Source organism: Silurus aristotelis (genome assembly GCF_946808225.1).
Source record: "Silurus aristotelis genome assembly, chromosome: 2".
Classification (NCBI taxonomy): Eukaryota; Metazoa; Chordata; class Actinopteri; order Siluriformes; family Siluridae; genus Silurus; species Silurus aristotelis.
The window spans coordinates 5,844,095-5,861,517 of record NC_139575.1 but is presented as its reverse complement, the minus strand read 5'-3'; the positions used below and the strand labels follow the sequence as shown (position 1 = coordinate 5,861,517).

At 41.1% G+C, this 17,423-nt stretch overlaps 2 protein-coding genes across 4 annotated transcripts in view; one reads left to right on the top strand and one right to left on the bottom strand.

The window, feature by feature from the left end:
- Positions 1-264: 264 nt before the first annotated feature.
- Positions 265-2,516, top strand: LOC310740754 (uncharacterized protein). The gene is made up of 2 exons (XM_083567760.1): positions 265-412; positions 1,659-2,516. Exon 2 carries the CDS (start codon positions 1,727-1,729, stop codon positions 2,441-2,443), a length of 717 nt encoding a protein of 238 aa, XP_083423886.1. The 5' UTR covers positions 265-412; positions 1,659-1,726; the 3' UTR covers positions 2,444-2,516.
- A 2,329-nt stretch (positions 2,517-4,845) lies between these two features.
- Positions 4,846-17,423, bottom strand: part of trim25l (tripartite motif containing 25, like) — a 28,569-nt gene continuing 15,991 nt past the window's right edge. The window contains exons 9-22 of one of the 3 annotated variants that reach the window (XM_083566463.1): positions 17,095-17,160; positions 16,006-16,071; positions 15,124-15,186; positions 14,946-15,011; positions 14,766-14,837; positions 14,281-14,346; positions 14,107-14,172; positions 9,272-9,340; positions 9,089-9,151; positions 8,870-8,929; positions 8,248-8,316; positions 7,906-7,968; positions 7,726-7,821; positions 4,846-6,852 (exon numbers count right to left, since the gene is read on the bottom strand). In XM_083566463.1, the coding sequence (XP_083422589.1) occupies positions 6,275-6,852; positions 7,726-7,821; positions 7,906-7,968; positions 8,248-8,316; positions 8,870-8,929; positions 9,089-9,151; positions 9,272-9,340; positions 14,107-14,172; positions 14,281-14,346; positions 14,766-14,837; positions 14,946-15,011; positions 15,124-15,186; positions 16,006-16,071; positions 17,095-17,160 (1,463 nt within the window). In that variant the 3' untranslated portion in view covers positions 4,846-6,274. The remainder of the gene's footprint in view (positions 6,853-7,725; positions 7,822-7,905; positions 7,969-8,247; positions 8,317-8,869; positions 8,930-9,088; positions 9,152-9,271; positions 9,341-14,106; positions 14,173-14,280; positions 14,347-14,765; positions 14,838-14,945; positions 15,012-15,123; positions 15,187-16,005; positions 16,072-17,094; positions 17,161-17,423) is intronic. The other 2 variants (XM_083566464.1, XM_083566465.1) reach the window with 2 other exon arrangements.

The following is a 17,423-nucleotide window of genomic DNA, read 5'->3' as shown; positions in this document are numbered from 1 at the left end:
CACTTACCACCATAACCACACATCCACCATCACCTACCACCATAACCACCCATCCATTATCACTTACCACCATAGCCACCCATCCATTATCACTTACCACCATAACCACACATCCACCATCACCTACCACCATAACCACCCATCCATTATCACTTACCACCATAGCCACCCATCCACCATCACGTACCACCATAACCACCCATCCACCATCACCTGCCACCATAACCACACATCCACCATCACCTACCATCATAACCAACTATCCACCATCACCTACCACCATAACCACACATCCATCCTAGGAAAATGAAAATGAATTGAACACTGTTTGCCGCTAGGGGCGCGCTACTGTTCACAACCGCCAATAATTCCAAGAAGAAGAAAAAAAGCAGTGATTGCGCAAAATAGCCAGGTAACGTGAACAAAAATATATCTTTACGCGATAATAAAACATAATTATATCACCATAAGTTTTAAAAAAAGATAGTTTTTTGTTTGTATATGAAATGGTTAATTACATTCGCCTTTTAAAGGCAGCTTTAAGCTTGGTAATACTTTCTCTTCTTATCTTATCGAGCGGCTGAATCCCGAATCTGTCTCTGTGTGATGTTTAGGGAAACTACATAGGGACTGAATGACTTGTACATGCGCCCTATGCAGTGCACTATTTAGTCTCTTAGAGCTTCATTTTGTATTGGGAACACTGTCTTGTATAGATTTCACAGTATATTAAATTCTGATTCTTGAGATTGGATTGGTGAGATTGAAGCAATGATTATTATAGATAATTAAGATAAATTGAATTGCTTAGTTGATTTTTACATAACATTCTATGCCTTGAAATGCAACTCAGCTGTAAATGAATATTAACCTGCTGCTCTCTGGTGTGAGGGTGAGATTTTATACTAGGGAAGAAGTATTATGGAAGTATATATTCCCACTCTTTTGGTAAAGCTTTCCACTAGATTTGGGGGGATTCGTGCAGAAATCTGTTCTTCTTCTGCTTTCGGCTTCTCCCATTAGGGGGCACCACAGAGGATCATCTGTCTCCATACCCACCTGTCCTCTACATCTGCCTCTTTCACACCAACTACCTGCATGTCTTCCCTCACCACATCGATAAACCTCCTCCTTGGTCTTCCTCTTTTCCTCCTTCCTGGAGGCTCCATCCTCAGCATTCTCCTACTGATATACCCCATGTCCCTCCTCTGCACATGTCCAAACATCTCAATCACACCTCCCTCACCTTGTCACCAAAACATCCTACATGTGCTGTCCCTCTAATAAACTTATTTCTAATCCTGCCCATCGTCGTCACTCCCAACGAAAACTTAACATCTTCAGCTCTGCTTCCTCCAGCTCCACCTCCTGTCTTTTACTCAATGTCACTGTCTCTAATCCATACAACATCTCAGGTCTCACCACAGTCCTATAAACTTTCCCTTTCACTCTCACAGATACTCTTCTATCACAAATCACTCCTGCTATCACTCTTCTCCACCCACTCCACCCTGCCTGCACTCTTTTCTTCACTTTTCTAACACACTCTCCATTACTTTGAGTGCAGAAATCTGTTAAATGCAAAAATACTGATTATACACTCGATGTTTTGTATTGCACCAGGAAGGTTCCTTCATGAAGCTATTTTTCATTCTCAGTTTCAGGAATCAGAAACCCCCCAGGCACTATCCTCCTTCTTGTATTCAATCAAATTGACTATTCTGCGATGCTAAAATCGGAGGAGATTAAAAGCGAGAACGTGCCTGTGAGCATCTCCTGCGTTCAGAAGGTTTCTGGAATCCTGGGGACGCACGGTTGCGTCGGTGCAGGAGCGAAACCGTATTTGTGCTCAGAGTGCGGGAAGAGATTCATGGAGCGAAGACATCTGGAGCGGCACGGGCGCATTCACACGGGGGAGAAGCCGTACCGGTGCTCACATTGCGACAAGAGTTTTACCCGAGAGGACACGCTGCAGCAGCACATGCGCCTCCACACCGGGGAGAAGCCGTACCGCTGTACAGAGTGCGGCACCAGTTTTACGCAGCAGAGCACGTTCCAGCTGCACCGGCGCGTCCACACGGGAGCGAAGCCCTACGAGTGTGTTCAGTGCGGCGCGAGGTTCAGGCGGCAGGACACGCTCCAGCAGCACCAGCGCATCCACACGGGCGAGAAGCCCTACCACTGCTCCGAGTGCGGAAAGAGTTTCCGGCAGCAGAGTCACCTCCAGCTCCACCAGCGCGTCCACACGGGAGAGAAGCCTTTCCAGTGCGTGTACTGCGGGAAGAGTTTTAGCGATAACCGCAATCTGAAAACGCACCTGTACGTTCACACGGGGGAGAAGCCCCATCACTGCTCACACTGCGGACTGAGCTTTACTTACTCAAGTGTATTCAAGACGCACAAGTGCATCGCAGCAGATCATCTGTCCGGGCAAGAAATATAATTCGTAATGTTGCTTCGACTGCAGAGAAACATCTCGAGCTATAGCGAGACGTGAACCTGATAACGGGATGAAAGCACCTGTAAATGGTCATGAACATGCTCTCTGGTGTGAGGATGAGATACTAGGGAAGTAGATACACTATAAAATCACGGTTTGATACGTCGATATTTAAGTCTCGGTTTGGTTCGATTTCGGTACGGGGGGGGGGGGGGATTTTTTATTGTTATTACCATTTGTGAACCGTCGGCAGTTTCTATTTTTAAAAACGATTTTAAATAAAATGCCTGCTTGGTTAACGAATATAATAAATAATATTTTATCATCTTTAAAAAAAAAATATATATATATATATATATATATATATATATATATATATATATATATAGTTTTTATTATATTGATCAAATTGGGTCATCAATTAACAAATTCAATGGATTCAATAAAATTCAATAAATGGAAATATTAAATAAATAAATAAATAAATAAATAAATAAATAGTTTTGATTTGTAACCCTATTTGGGTGATGCAGATGTGTGTGTGTGTGTGTGTGTGTGTGTGTGTGTGTGTGTGTGTGTGTGTGTTACATTTAAAAAAGATATGATTTTCGTACTGTTCTGTTTATTTCAGCAGCATGTCTTCATTCCTTCCATCCTTTATTCATTCACTCCCTCTATATGCGGTTTGTCCGAAAATTGTCCGGAAAATTCGGAAGTAGCCGCGATTATCGTTTTTTTCTTCATTAATAACGTAAGAATTAGTAAGAAGTGTCTTTATTTCTTGAACATTTTTTACCTCATATCCCTCAATTTGTATACATTTAAATATTCCAATTTCTTAATTATTTAACATAAAATAATTTTCAGGATATTTTCAGGATATTTGAAAGTCGCATTCATGTAGCCATATCTGAACATTGATCTACTATGGACTTTGTTCTGTGAGGTGAGATGAGATGAGGTGAGGTGAGGTGAGGTGAGGTGAGGTCAACAGTTATCCTGTTGATTATCTGCAGTATCTTCATGACATAACCTGCGGTACAGGAATAAGAAAGAGTCCCCACAGTGTATTATGTGGAATTGTTGTGTACATGGTATTGTTTAAAAGGCTATGCATGTGAGCAATCTAGAACACCTTCATGATTAAAATCATGAAATCATGATTAAAAAGCAATTTTTGCAACTCTGCTTGTTGACTCTCTAGGAAAAAGATTCCCAGAAACTAACCTGTTGCTGGGCTTTCAGTCAGTCTATAGAGCAAAGTCCTTGTGGGCATGCCTTTGTTTAGACCAGTCATCCCCTTGCGTCTTTCCCCTGTGATAGAGAAACAGTTTTTCTGAGGACAAGATGACTGCTGTCTGGGGGATATAGGAGACAGCATGAAGTCTTCAGGTTTATACTGTTATGGAAGACTGTGAGGGCCTTGGGGAGAAATCCTAGTTAAAACCATAGTCAGGCCAAAGGTTCCAGTCCTCAGCTCATTGTCTGGGAATCCGGGATTGAAATAATTACTAAAAAAAAAAAAATTTTTTTTTACTGACAACTTTCAATTAAGACTTTCGATTAGGAGGGACCTAATGGGACCCCAGGAACCGATCCAACACAAGGAATATTGTGAATCCTGGTGGATGAATGATGTGGAAAGGTGATGTACGAGTTCCCATCCATGATACTGCGACTTGCTACTGTCTTGCTGTGTATAAAGTTTAATTACTGCAATTCAGAGGTGCCAAGTAGGGTTGCAAAATGTCAGGAATTTTCAAGAAAATATTCATGGGAATTATCCAAATATATGGGAATTAATTTAACTGGGAATTTGCTAAATTGCAGGTTAGCCAATAACATGGAACTTAAATGTAGTTGACATTTTTTTTTGCAGGATAATTTTGGTTAAAACAACCAGATTTAATGTAATTTTAGTTGAATTTCTACACTGCACATTCATCAATCACACACACACACACACACACACACACACACACACACACACACACACACACACACACACACACACACACACACACAGAGCACACTTACTGCAGGGTTACTGAGGCCACACCCCACAAAAAAATTTCAATCTTGGCGAAAATTCACGTAATTTACATGGATATTACATACTTCCTTATTCTGTGTGTGAGCTATTGTGCAACAAAATTATACTAACAATTAAATGAAAGTCAGAAATGCCATTTTTTAAAATCTGTATTAGTTTGAAAACATTCAGCTTATCAAAAAAAAAAACAATGTTTATGGTTGCATATGATATTTTATATGCATTTCTCTTTTCGAAGTGCTCTCAGTCGATTTGAGACAGCAGGTCTGCTTACAGAAGAAGGATCTCATTCTAGATCTGGTTCTAACATGTCTGGATTTTGCTTGGTTAACAAACAGTGATTACAAAGAACCATGTAAAAAAGACTTTTATAATCAGAACAAAAATTATAATATAGTTTATATAACTTTAATTACTCATGACTAAAAGACAGGAGGTGGAGCTGGAGGTAGCAGAGCTGAAGATGTTGAGGTTTTGGTTGGGAGTGACGAGGATGGACAGGATTAGAAATGAGTTTATTAGAGGGACAGTGCATGTAGGACGTTTTGGAGACAAGGAGGTGTGGGAGGTGTGATTGAGATGGTTTGGACATGTGCAGAGGAGGGACATGGGGTATATCAGTAGGAGAATGCTGAGGATGAAGCCACCAGGAAGGAGGAAAAGAGGAAGACCAAGGAGGAGGTTAATGGATGTGGTGAGGAAAGACATGCAGGTTGGTTTAAAAGAGGCAGATGTAGAGGACAGGGGGTATGGAGACGGATTATCCGCTGTGGCGACCCCTAACGGGAGCATCGGAAAGAACAACTGTGTTGGTTACTCATATTTTATTTAGTTTACATGTATAGCATTTGACAGACGTAACTTAGAATTATCATATTAATACACAAATCAGTTGAGGGTTAAGGGTCTTTCTCAAGGGCCCAACAATGACAGCTTGATAAGACTGAAATGAGAATTGTCTTGAAGTGAGAAAACAGTAAGAACATTGCATGAAAAACAAAATTAAAGCTAGATAGTATGGAATGCTTTTAGTATGTCAAAGTTCACTGGAGTAAAGTAAAAACCACAAAGAACCAGCAGTGGCTGATAAAATACACCAGTGGTTCTCAAAGTGTGGTGTGCGGCTCCTCTACTGGGGAATAAAGACATGACAGGAGGGGCGAATTGAACTGCAGGATTTATTTAATTTTTTGTGTTTTTCATAATTCTTCATTTATGATTTTCTCTGCCAAAAATAATACACACAAAGCAAACAATTAAGTCATTAATGCAAGTAAATTAAAACAACATCAGTTAAGCTACCTAACACAAGTACACCTATTATTCTATTTTTGATGTTTAATGTTTTTGATTAATAAAATTGATATTTCAATAAATTAGAAATTTTTTTTACTTGAAGTATTTCATTACCATTTTTAGGGTAATGGAGGACAGGTGGGGATTTAATGGGGAATGGCAGCAAAAGATTGGGAACCACTGGAATATGCTAAATTTCTTTATTGCTAGTAGACATAATGTTGATGTAAAGGCTAACTCCAAACCAAATAAACCTTGCGAGTAAATGAAACTGTATTGAGTGGTTGATGATAAACTGGGTCTCTCCAAGTTGATATCTGAAGGCAGCCAATTCATTCTTTACAAATGTTCAGAGGACAAGAGAGGCAGTTCAAATCCAGTCCAAATCTTCATGTCTTTACCAAAGCGCAACAACCTCGTTTTCTTTTCTTCTAACTGAAATTGTGGCATCAGTAACCTGCAAAAAGGTTCGGCGACAATCCGAGTTAGATAGAGCAGATTTTAATGCTGTCTGTGGAGGCGCTAAAGTTTCCCATGGCGAAATCGAGGCCGACTCCGACGCCGCTCCCGACTCCAAAAGCGGCAAACAGCGGCTGACTGGACGAGACGCCATGGAAAGTGTGTAGGTGCATGAGCACATCGTCAACACCATAAAAGGACAGAGACTCCTCCTCCTGGTTGAGAAACACACCCACTCGGGGGCAGTACGTCACCGAAATCTCCTGCTTCTGATTGGCGTGCATAGCAGCACAGAACATGTCTGACAACTCCAAACTCCAGGATTGGTTGTTGTAACCAAGACCTGCCTTCGCGTCTGCACCTTTGCGAGGCATGGCGGTGCTGGCCACACCCACTGAGGAGCCCCGGCCACGCCACTCTACCTCCCAGTAACAGCGGGTAGAGCTGATGGGCTGGAGGCTGAAAATCTGTGTCCAGCTGTCAAATCGCTCGGGGACATCGGGGTAGGACTGGGCGGCAGTGTGCAGCGTGGCCTTGGAGTCGTCTTCACTGAGAACTAATCGGCGGTGGGCCGTGTTGGGGTCAAACGTCAAGTCGCAGGCATCTAAAAGAAAAGAGAAAAGTAAAAAAGTTATTAACAGGCTTACAGACTTAAGTTCAGTCTCAAGATGTTTTCCTGGATCTTATTGGCATTGGTACTTGGACTAGGATTTGGTATTGGTCTTATTAAAAGTAAACTATAATGTTGACTGAATGTTCATAAAATTTATATATTTTACCCTTCCTTTCGCAACCCTCCCCATTTATCCGGGCTTGGGACCGGCACTGAGAGTGCACTGACTCATGCAACCCTAATGGCTGGGGTCGGTTCCCTGACCGGGAATCGAACCTGTGCTGCGGCGGTGAGAGCGCCGCATCCTAACCACTAGACCACCAGGAAACCTCTGTATGCAATTAATTTATATTAACTTAATAGCTGTGAAATGAACCATTAATCATTAATTATTTAAATGACTATTATACATGTCGGATTAAATTAATGATTTAATATTAGACACACTAACAAAATGTTTTGCGGACACCTGGTCAAAGATTATGGTATGTGCTTTTTGAGCATCACATCCCACATTTAGTACCAATTTGCTCTTATAATTCCCTACTGCAGTCACAGTTCACATTCATCCCAGACCGTGTTCAGTAGGGTAGAAATCAGAGCTTTATAGCAGGCCACTCAAGATCTTCATCTCCAAACCATGTAAAGCATATCTTCTCGGTGCTCAATTGGTGCACACAGGCATCGCCATGTTGGAACAGGTTTGGATTTCCATATGTGGCAGGAAAGATCAGGTGTCCAAGTACTTTGGTCCATATGGTGTATATAATGGAAATTGAACTCAACTCACGAAAGGAAGAATCAGTGCATAGAAAAGTCTGCGACTGAAGAGTCGTGTGTGTGTGTGTGCGTTTGTTCATTTACACTGTAGGAACTCGTCTCTGTTCCGGGGTTCAGGAGCCTGAATGCTGTCTATGTCGATCTCTCTCAGAGCAGGGGAAAGCGAGAAGAATGGTGAAGCTGTCAAAAATAAAAGTATTGATATGTACACAGAGGGATTTGACGCATAGAATAAGACAATGACGAGAAGATAAAGATGCTCACTTGAAAAGGCAGGTGTGAAGGAGGAGTCTGAGGATGGAGAGTCCAGGAAAATTCCAGGATTGACTAAGCAAAGACATAAGCAGATTGAAGAGATCAGGCAGCACGATTACAGTCAGCAGGTATAAAATTCAAAGCCTTTTTGGGATTTTAACAGTAGGAACTAAAACCCAACATCAGTGTTATTAGGTTTATAAATAAAATGTGAATTTAATCTAATCTGATGGGATCTAAGTACAAGATCATCTTTTTACCTTCAGTATGGTTTCCCCCTGCAGAGAGAAACATCAGTTACCAAACATGATACTAAAATGTAAAGCATAAACACTTTAGTGGAGAGTGTACTGAATGGGCGTGGCTTACACTGATCCTGAGGAGACTCTATTTCCTGTTGAATAGGTGTGGCCTGTTTCACTGGAAGAACAGAACATCAAACGTTAACGCATCCCTGAATAGTAACATGAAGACTTACAGAATGAGGTTCGGTTTTTTAGGGTTCCTACACATTTTTTCATTTCCAAACTCAAATCTGCAGACTTCCCTAAAGATTCCTAAGACCATATCAAATTCCGACTATAACGTACCTTACTTCAAATAATTGTCGGAAGGTTGTAGCTACTGCAGCTCATAGAAATAGACACCAAACCATTTACAGCATTTTAATAAAACTGCACATTTTATAAAACAGAACAATGTACAATCCAGACCTGGAAATCACTCAAATCAAATTCCATACTTTTCCAAAATGCGTAGGAACTCTGAGATTTATGTGAATAACTAGCAAAGCCAAATGATGTTTATTTTTGATACTAAGATTAGACATGGATTTGGGATTCAGTGTAGGTGTAGACAGAGTTTAATGGAAAAATCCAAGATGGGTTGTAAATTGTTTGTGTGTGTGTGTGTGTGTGTGTGTGTGTGTGTGTGTGTGTGTGTGAGTGAGTGAGTGCTTCACTCCTTCTCTCACCTGACTCTTGTCTTTTCTTGCGGTTCTTCGGTAACAGTGAGCTCAGACTCCAGCGATCAGCTGATATTACAGATCAGTATAAAAAAGAAAATAAGACACTTTTAAATGTATGTATATGTGTGTGTGTGTGTGTGTGTGTGTGTGTGTGTGTGTGTGTGTGTGTGTGTGTGTGTGCACGTGAGTGCGTGCGTAAGTGAATAAGTCTGTAGAGCAGCTTACATTGTCTTTCAGGCTGCTGTCTGACTGGTGCCATCTGCTGTTGGCTCTGGATATCTGCATTAGCTAAAAAAGATAGAATAAAAAAAAAAGAGAGAAAAAGAGAGAGAGAGAGAGAGAGAGAGAATATGTAAATGTGTGTACAAAGACAGAATAAGTGTTAAGTCACTCCAAGATGTTTTATACCTGTTTTGTTCTCTTCTTTCTTTTCTCTGCCTCTGATGGACCTAATTGAACTTAAGCTCCAGGTGTCAGCTGAAAGAGAGGTAAAGTGTTAATAAGTGTATCTGCATGTTTCTGTGTGTGTGTGTGTGTGTGTGTGTGTGTGTGTGTGTGTGTGTGTGTGTGTGTGTGTGTGTGTGTGTGTGTGTGTGGACAATGGGGCTGCATGTGATCTAATGATAATGCCTGTACTTAATATTTACTGTACTTAAACACATGCTGAACCCAGCCATTAGGGGGGCACAAGCCAGTGTACTCTTAGTGCCGGTCCCAAGCCCGGGTAAATGGGGAGGGTTGCGTTAGGAAGGGCATCCAGCGTAAAACATGTGCCAAATCAAATATGCGGATCACAAATGAGAATTTCATACCGGATCGGTCGAGGCCCGGGTTAACAACGACCGCCACAGGTATCGTTAGCCGACAGGGTACCAGTGGAAATTGGGCTACTGTTGGCCGAAGGAGGAGAAGGAGAGGAGGAAGGCGTCTACAGAGACGGCAGGAAAAGGAGCAGTGTAGGAGAGTAGAGGTTCGGGTTGGTACTTTAAATGTTGGTACTATGACGGGTAAAGGGAGAGAGATAGCTGATATGATGGAGAGGAGAAAGGTAGATGTGTTGTGTGTTCAGGAGACCAAGTGGAAAGGGAGTAAGGCCAGGAACATTGGAGGTGGGTTTAAACTGTTTTATCATGGTGTGGATGGGAAGAGAAATGGTGTAGGGGTGATTCTGAAGGAAGAGTACAGTAAGAGTGTAGTGGAGGTGAAGAGAGTTTCTGATAGGGTGATGATCGTGAAGGTGGAAGTTGAAGGGATGATGATAAATGTCATCAGTGCCTATGCTCCACAAGTTGGCTGTGAGATGGAGGAGAAGGAAAGATTCTGGAGTGAATTAGATGAAGTGGTAGATGGTGTACCTAGGAAAGAACGATTGGTGATTGGGGCAGACTTTAATGGGCATGTAGGTGAAGGGAACAGAGGTGATGAGGAGGTGATGGGTAGGTATGGTTTTAAGGAGAGGAATGTGGAAGGGCAGATGGTGGTAGATTTTGCTAAAAGGATGGAAATGGCAGTGGTGAACACGTATTTTAAGAAGAAGGAGGATCATAGGGTGATGTATAAGAGTGGAGGAAGGTGCACACAGGTGGATTATCTTCTGTGTAGGAGATGCAACCTGAAGGAGATTGGAGACTGTAAGGTGTTAGCGGGGGACAGTGTAGCTAGACAGCATCGAATGGTGGTCTGTAGGATGGTTTTGGAGGCGAAGAAGAAGAGGAGGAAAGTAAGGTTTGAAAGAAGAATAAGATGGTGGAAACTGAAGGAGGAAGAGTGTAGTGTGAGGTTCAGGGAAGAGGTCAGACAGGGGCTTGGTGGTGGTGAAGAGGTGCCGGATGATTGGGCAACTACTGCAGGAGTGATGAGGGAGGCAGCTAGAAAAGTACTTGGTGTGACATCTGGAAATAGAAAGCAAGACAAGGAGACGTGGTGGTGGAATGAGGAAGTGCAGGAGAGCATTAGGGGAAAGAGATTGGCAAAACAGAAGTGGGATCGACAGAGTGATGAGAAAAGTAGGCAGGAGTACAAGGAGATGCGGCAGCAGGTTAAAAGGGATGTGGCGAAAGCCAAGGAAAAGGCATATGAGGAGCTGTATAAGAGGTTGGACACTAAGGAAGGAGAAAAGGATTTATACCGATTGGCCAAGCAGAGGGACCGAGCTGGGAAGGATGTACTGCAAGTTAGAGCAATAAAGGATAGAGAGGGAAATGTGTTGACTAGTGAGGAGAGTGTGTTGAGAAGATGGAGGGAGTATTTTGAGCAGCTGATGAATGAGGAAAATCAGAGAGAGAGAAGGTTGGAGGATGTGGAGTTGGTGAAGCAGGATGTAGATAGGATTAGTAAGGAGGAAGTGAGAGCAGCGATTAAGAGGATGAAGAATGGAAAGTCGGTTGGACCAGATGACATACCGGTAGAAGCGTGGAGATGTTTAGGAGAGATGGCAGTGGAGTTTTTAACCAGATTGTTTAACAGGATTCTGGAAGGGGAGAGGATGCCTGAGGAATGGAGAAGGAGTGTGCTGGTACCGATCTTTAAGCATAAGGGAGATGTGCAAACCTGCAGTAACTACAGGGGAATTAAGTTGATCAGTCACACCATGAAGTTATGGGAAAGAGTAGTGGAAGCCAGGCTGAGAGAAGAGGTGACCATCTGTGAGCAACAGTATGGTTTCATGCCGAGGAAGAGCACCACAGATGCCTTATTTGCTTTGAGGATGTTGATGGAGAAGTATAGAGAAGGACAGAAGGAGCTGCATTGTGTATTTGTGGATTTAGAGAAAGCGTACGACAGGGTGCCGAGAGAGGAGTTGTGGTATTGTATGAGGAAGTCAGGTGTGTCAGAGAAGTATTTGAGGGTGGTGCAGGACATGTATGAGGACAGTGTGACGGCAGTAAAGTGTGCAGTAGGTACGACAGACTGGTTCAGGGTGAAGGTTGGACTACATCAAGGATCGGCCCTGAGCCCTTTCCTGTTTGCAGTGGTGATGGACAGGTTGACGGACGAGGTCAGACAGGAGTCTCCCTGGACTATGATGTTTGCAGATGATATTGTGATTTGTGGTGAGAGTAGAGAGCAGGTTGAGAAGAGCCTGGAGAGGTGGAGATATGCGCTGGAGAGAAGGGGAATGAAAGTCAGTAGGAGTAAGACAGAGTACATGTGTGTGAATGAGAGGGAGGGCAGTGGAGTGATGCGGTTGCAGGGTGAAGAGGTGAAGAAGGTGGAGGAGTTCAGGTACCTGGGGTCAACAGTGCAAAGTAATGGAGAGTGTGTTAGGGAAGTAAAGAAAAGAGTGCAGGCAGGGTGGAGTGGGTGGAGAAGAGTGACAGGAGTGATTTGTGATAGAAGAGTATCTGCAAGAATGAAAGGGAAAGTTTATAGGACTGTGGTGAGACCTGCGATGTTGTATGGATTAGAGACAGTGGCATTGAGTAAAAGACAGGAGGTGGAGCTGGAGGTAGCAGAGCTGAAGATGTTGAGGTTTTCGTTGGGAGTGACGAGGATGGACAAGATTAGAAATGAGTTTATTAGAGGGACAGCACATGTAGGATGTTGTGGTGACAAGGTGAGGGAGGTGAGATTGAGATGGTTTGGACATGTGCAGAGAAGGGACATGAATTATATTGGTAGAAAAATGCTGAAGATGGAGCCACCAGGTAGGAGGAAAAGAGGAAGGCCAAGGAGGAGGTTCATGGATGTGGTGAGGGAAGACATGCAGGTAGTTGGTGTAAAAGAGGCATATATAGAGGACAGGGTGGTATGGAGACGGATGATCCGCTGTGGCGACCCCTAATGGGAGCACCCGAAAGAAGAAGAAGAAGAAGAAACACATGCTGACCCCCTCAGACCTCCTAAACCAATCAACATCAGTACCTGATCTCACTAATGCTCTTGTAGCTGACTGAACAACAATCCTCACAGCCATGCCGCAAAATCTATGGAGCTTACTGCATGGGAATAAATGCAAAATCGGAAATGGGCTTCCATAGTGTTTACCTGTGCAGAGCGGGCGGTGCGCCAGTAATAATGATAAGGAAACACAGAGATCCATGTGTAGTTAAATAGATTAATGGTGCATTTTTGTATTTAAATTACTCGAGTTACTTAAAGAATAGTTTTAGCCCTACTAATAATATATTAATACAAAAAGAAATTCTGATTTTGTTGTCAAATGAATGTTTCCAGGCTGAACAACCACCATAAGCAGAGAAAAGATGCTGATGATCAGGAATGTGTCTGTTCTCAGTCATGTTTACATCACTGACTGCCTCTGTCAGAGCCAGTAAATTATACACATGTGGTAGATTGAAAAAGCAGCACAATGACAAGAAATAGGTTGATGGCGTGCAATGACAAGAAAAAATATTGTTAATGTCACCGAATAGATTAAAACTAAAGTACCGAGGTAACAAAGTATTTGTAATTCATTGCTTCCCTCCTCTGCCCAATAAACACAATTCCACAAGTCTCCTTTCACTGTAGCCACAGCTGCACCACCACATACATCTTCTCTAGCAGGAGCATTAATATTAACCTTATGAGCCAAAACGCAGTCCACTCCAGGTTTTTAATTCATTTGTGAAGTACTTTTTAAATTCTCCAACCATAAAATTCTGATTCTGATATAGTTTAGGCTTTTTTTTTTCTTTTTTCAAAACTTGAAGATTATAGTCCCAATTAAGAAAGTAATCTAAAGCATTTAGATATTTAAAGACAATCAGAAACTGTATTAACCTTGTTACTTTATGTCCCTGGTTTTATTCCTCATAATTTCATCACCATTATGTACTTTTAGCCAGTGGAAGTCCATGCATTTCACACCTAGGTCCTAGGTCCTAGTCCTACCCGAGTCAATCCACTTAATAACATCAATAGGAGCTGTAGAAACCATCAGTATTATAGAGAAATGCGGTAGAACAGAGCGCTGCATCACACACAGGATCTCATACAGGGAGAATGAATGTCATCATTAAAGCAAGAAACCCAATGAACACAATTCAACACGTCTCCTTTCACTGTAGCCACAACTGCATCATCTCTAACAGAAGCATCGATATTCACCTCATCAAATGACCCAGTATGCCTGTATTTCTGTCTGTGCATTGGGAATAATTTAATACATATTCACAGACAAAAATATATTAAAATGTAAGTCAGTGATATTGATTTCTTATTAATCTAATGTGTGATATTACTGAGCTGAAATATTCGCTTACTATAATGACACTCATTACACAATGTTCGGATCTTACATTGTCTCTCTGGTTTGGTCATCGCTGTGTCCTGCACTTTCTGGGAACCCTGCACTTCTCCATTAGCTAACAGAGAGATAATAATAGATCATTAGAGAGCCCAAGAGAGATAGAATTAAAACACATTGTAGGTGTGTGAAGAGATCAATCAGGCATGGTTACGATTCCACATACCCGTCTCACTTTCGTCTCTTCTCTGTCTGCCTCTGGACCTGACAGAACTTAAGCTCCAGGTGTCAGCTATAAAGAAAAAAAGAGTTTGTGTGTGTGCAGATGCGGTCATACATTTACAAGAGATTTCACTATGTACTTATTATGTGTTTGTGTTTGTGTGTGAGATGACATTCAGTAATAAATGTCATTACTGAAGCAAGAAACCCAATGAACACAATTCAACAAGTCTCCTTTCACTGTAGCCGAAACTGCACCTCCAACATACATCATCTCTAACAGAAGCATCGATATTAACCTTATTTTATGACCCCTTTTCTCTGCATTTTTGTCTGTGCATTGGGAATAATTGTATAAATATTTATAGACAAAAATATATTAAAATGTAAGTCAGTGATTGATTTCTTATAAATCTAATGTGTGATGTTACTGAGCTGAAATATTCAGTTACTATAATAACACACATTACACAATGTTCGGAAACTTACATTGTCTCTCTGGTTGTTGTTTGGTCATCGCTGTGTCCTGCACTTTCTGGCAACCCTGCACTTCTTCATTAGCTAACAGAGAGATAATAATGGATCATTAGAGAGCCCAAGAGAGATAGAATTGAAACACATTGTAGGTGTGTGAAGAGATCAATCAGGCATGGTTACGATTCCACATACCCGTCTCACTTTCGTCTCTTCTCTGTCTGCCTCTGGACCTGACAGAACTTAAGCTCCAGGTGTCAGCTATGAAGAAAAAAAAAGAGTTTGTGTGTGTGCAGATGTGGTCATACATTTACAAGAGATTTCACTATGTATTTATTATGTGTTTGTGTTTGTGTGTAAGAGAGAAACTTACCTTGCTCCTGGTTTTCTCTTCTGTGTGTCGACTGTCGTAGAGATTGTACACCCGAGGTGTCAGCTAACGAGGGAGAAAATAATGAAAATAAATCACTTTTTTTTTTTTTTTTTATGTACAAACACATTTACCTCAGAACACATCCTGATCATCTAAAACATCTGCATTATAATATAGTATATGGACACAAGTTTGTAGACACCTGACCATAAGCTTGGTAATATGTATCTTTGTCAACATCAACTGGGAACCTAAGGAACTTTATAAATCTAAAAAAAAAAACAGCAAAATAGTCATTTTTGTATATCCCAGCTTGTCAGGAAGCTGGGGTCAGACCCAAGGTTCAGCCATGGGATGGCAGCCCTAGAGGAAATAGGATTAAGTGTCTAGCTCAAGCGCCCTGCAGTGGGCAGTGTTGGAAGTGCTGGGGCTTGATCCCCCAACTGTATTATGAGTAACTCAGAACTCAAGAACAGAAATTAGTGATTAACCTCTGAATCACTACTTCCCCAGAAACACCACTGCCCTGAAACCACCACTAGCATATCTTCATGGAGCTGGCTTTGTGCAAAGGAACCAATTTGGGTCTCCTTTCTTAAGTTAAACGAAAAATATAAATCTATAAAATCGTGTGCCTCCAACTTTGTGGTAACAGTTTGGGGAAGACCCACATGTAGCTGGTAGAAAAAAAGACATCATGAGAACACAACAAAGCTTTTTTTGTGTATAACGTTTCCTGTAATGCTGGAATTCTGTACTGTATTTCTCGTTTTTTTTTCACCAGCGTGATTGCTTTTCAGTCTTGCATGCAATCTTGTACATGAGTGCTAATAATCATTACGAGGCTAATGCAAATAGGCAACTTTTACTGTGTAAACTTACCCTCGTCTTTATTTGTGCTGCTGTTTTGTCTGCTTTGAGACCTTGCTGTACTCTGAATCTCCCTTTCTGTAGATTATAGACATGAAGAAAACAATATAAATGATGAGGAAACACATGCCATATTCTCAGGACTGTAGAATGATCATGTAGTCGATTTAACCAATATATTGTAACCATTGTAAAGGCAGTAACATATGACAGAACAGTGACCCGTTACACTGATGCAATGATCAAATGAAGGAATTGGATGTGGAAACAGAGGTGGAAAAGGTAATAAAATATTCTACTTAAGTAAAAGTACTGTTACTTTTATAACATTTTTACTTAAGTATACGTTACCAGTCTAAAAACCTAATCACCTAAAAGTAAAAAAGGAACTTTTCAAACTAGTTGTTTTTAATTGAAGGGGCACCTTAACAAAATGAAGTGTAATACCAAAAAAATTAATAAATAAATAAACACTACAGGCAATGATTTGGGTCTGTTGTAAGTTTTGCAATTTTGCAGCAAAAATGAAATTCTTCTTTATAATGTAATTTATGACAATAAAATAAATCGCAAATGCAGATTCCGAATTCAGAGCGTGAGCACACACATTGACCATTTCTGCAGTGACAAAAAATCTAAACGCTTGATTGGACACCGCGTTCTCAACAAAATTGTGTGATTGGTTATAGTAACACAAATCTAATGCAACGTCAACATTAAAAATGTAACACTTTTCATTAATTTCATATGACACTTAAATCCTGATACTGATAACATGGCTGGCTTCATTTGTACACACAATTTTAATCCAAGTCCCCATTAATTTCCAACATTATGTTGGTTTAATCCTTTTGTTTTAATCGCATTTGTTCTTTTTTTCTATTTACTTCGTAACAGATATGATTTCAAATGTTAAATACAATTAGGTACAATATTACAAACAAAACATACCTAAGTAAGAGTACAATTACATATTTCAAAAACTACTTTAAAGTACACAAAAAACGAAAGCGAGTAAATGTAATTCATTACTTTCCACCTCTGTGTGTAGGCTGTATACTGTGTGTATTGTTACTGTAGAATGAGGTATGATTAGAAGACCTTGCTCTCGTTCCTCTCTCCTCTGCCTCTCACTTGGTCTCAGAGAACTCACACTGCGGTTATTAGCTAAAACAAAACACACATTTCAACACTGCTTATAAAGGAGACATGAGAAAAAAAAATTAAGCATTTAATATGTTTTTACATTTACGACTTTTTTTTTACATTTCCACACACAACTGAGAAGTTAAGGGCCTTGCTCAGGGGCCCAGCAGAGACAGCTTAGTAGGGGTGGGATGCAAACTTATGACCCTTCAAGCCAAAGGCCATCATCTTTACCATTGAGCTACAACCTCCCTGATGGTCCCATGAGACTGATCAGGTGGTTT

Excerpts from the sequence above, each read along its gene's own strand:
- LOC310740754 (XM_083567760.1), top strand. The coding sequence starts at position 1,727 with ATGCTAAAATCGGAGGAGATTAAAAGCGAGAACGTGCCTGTGAGCATC.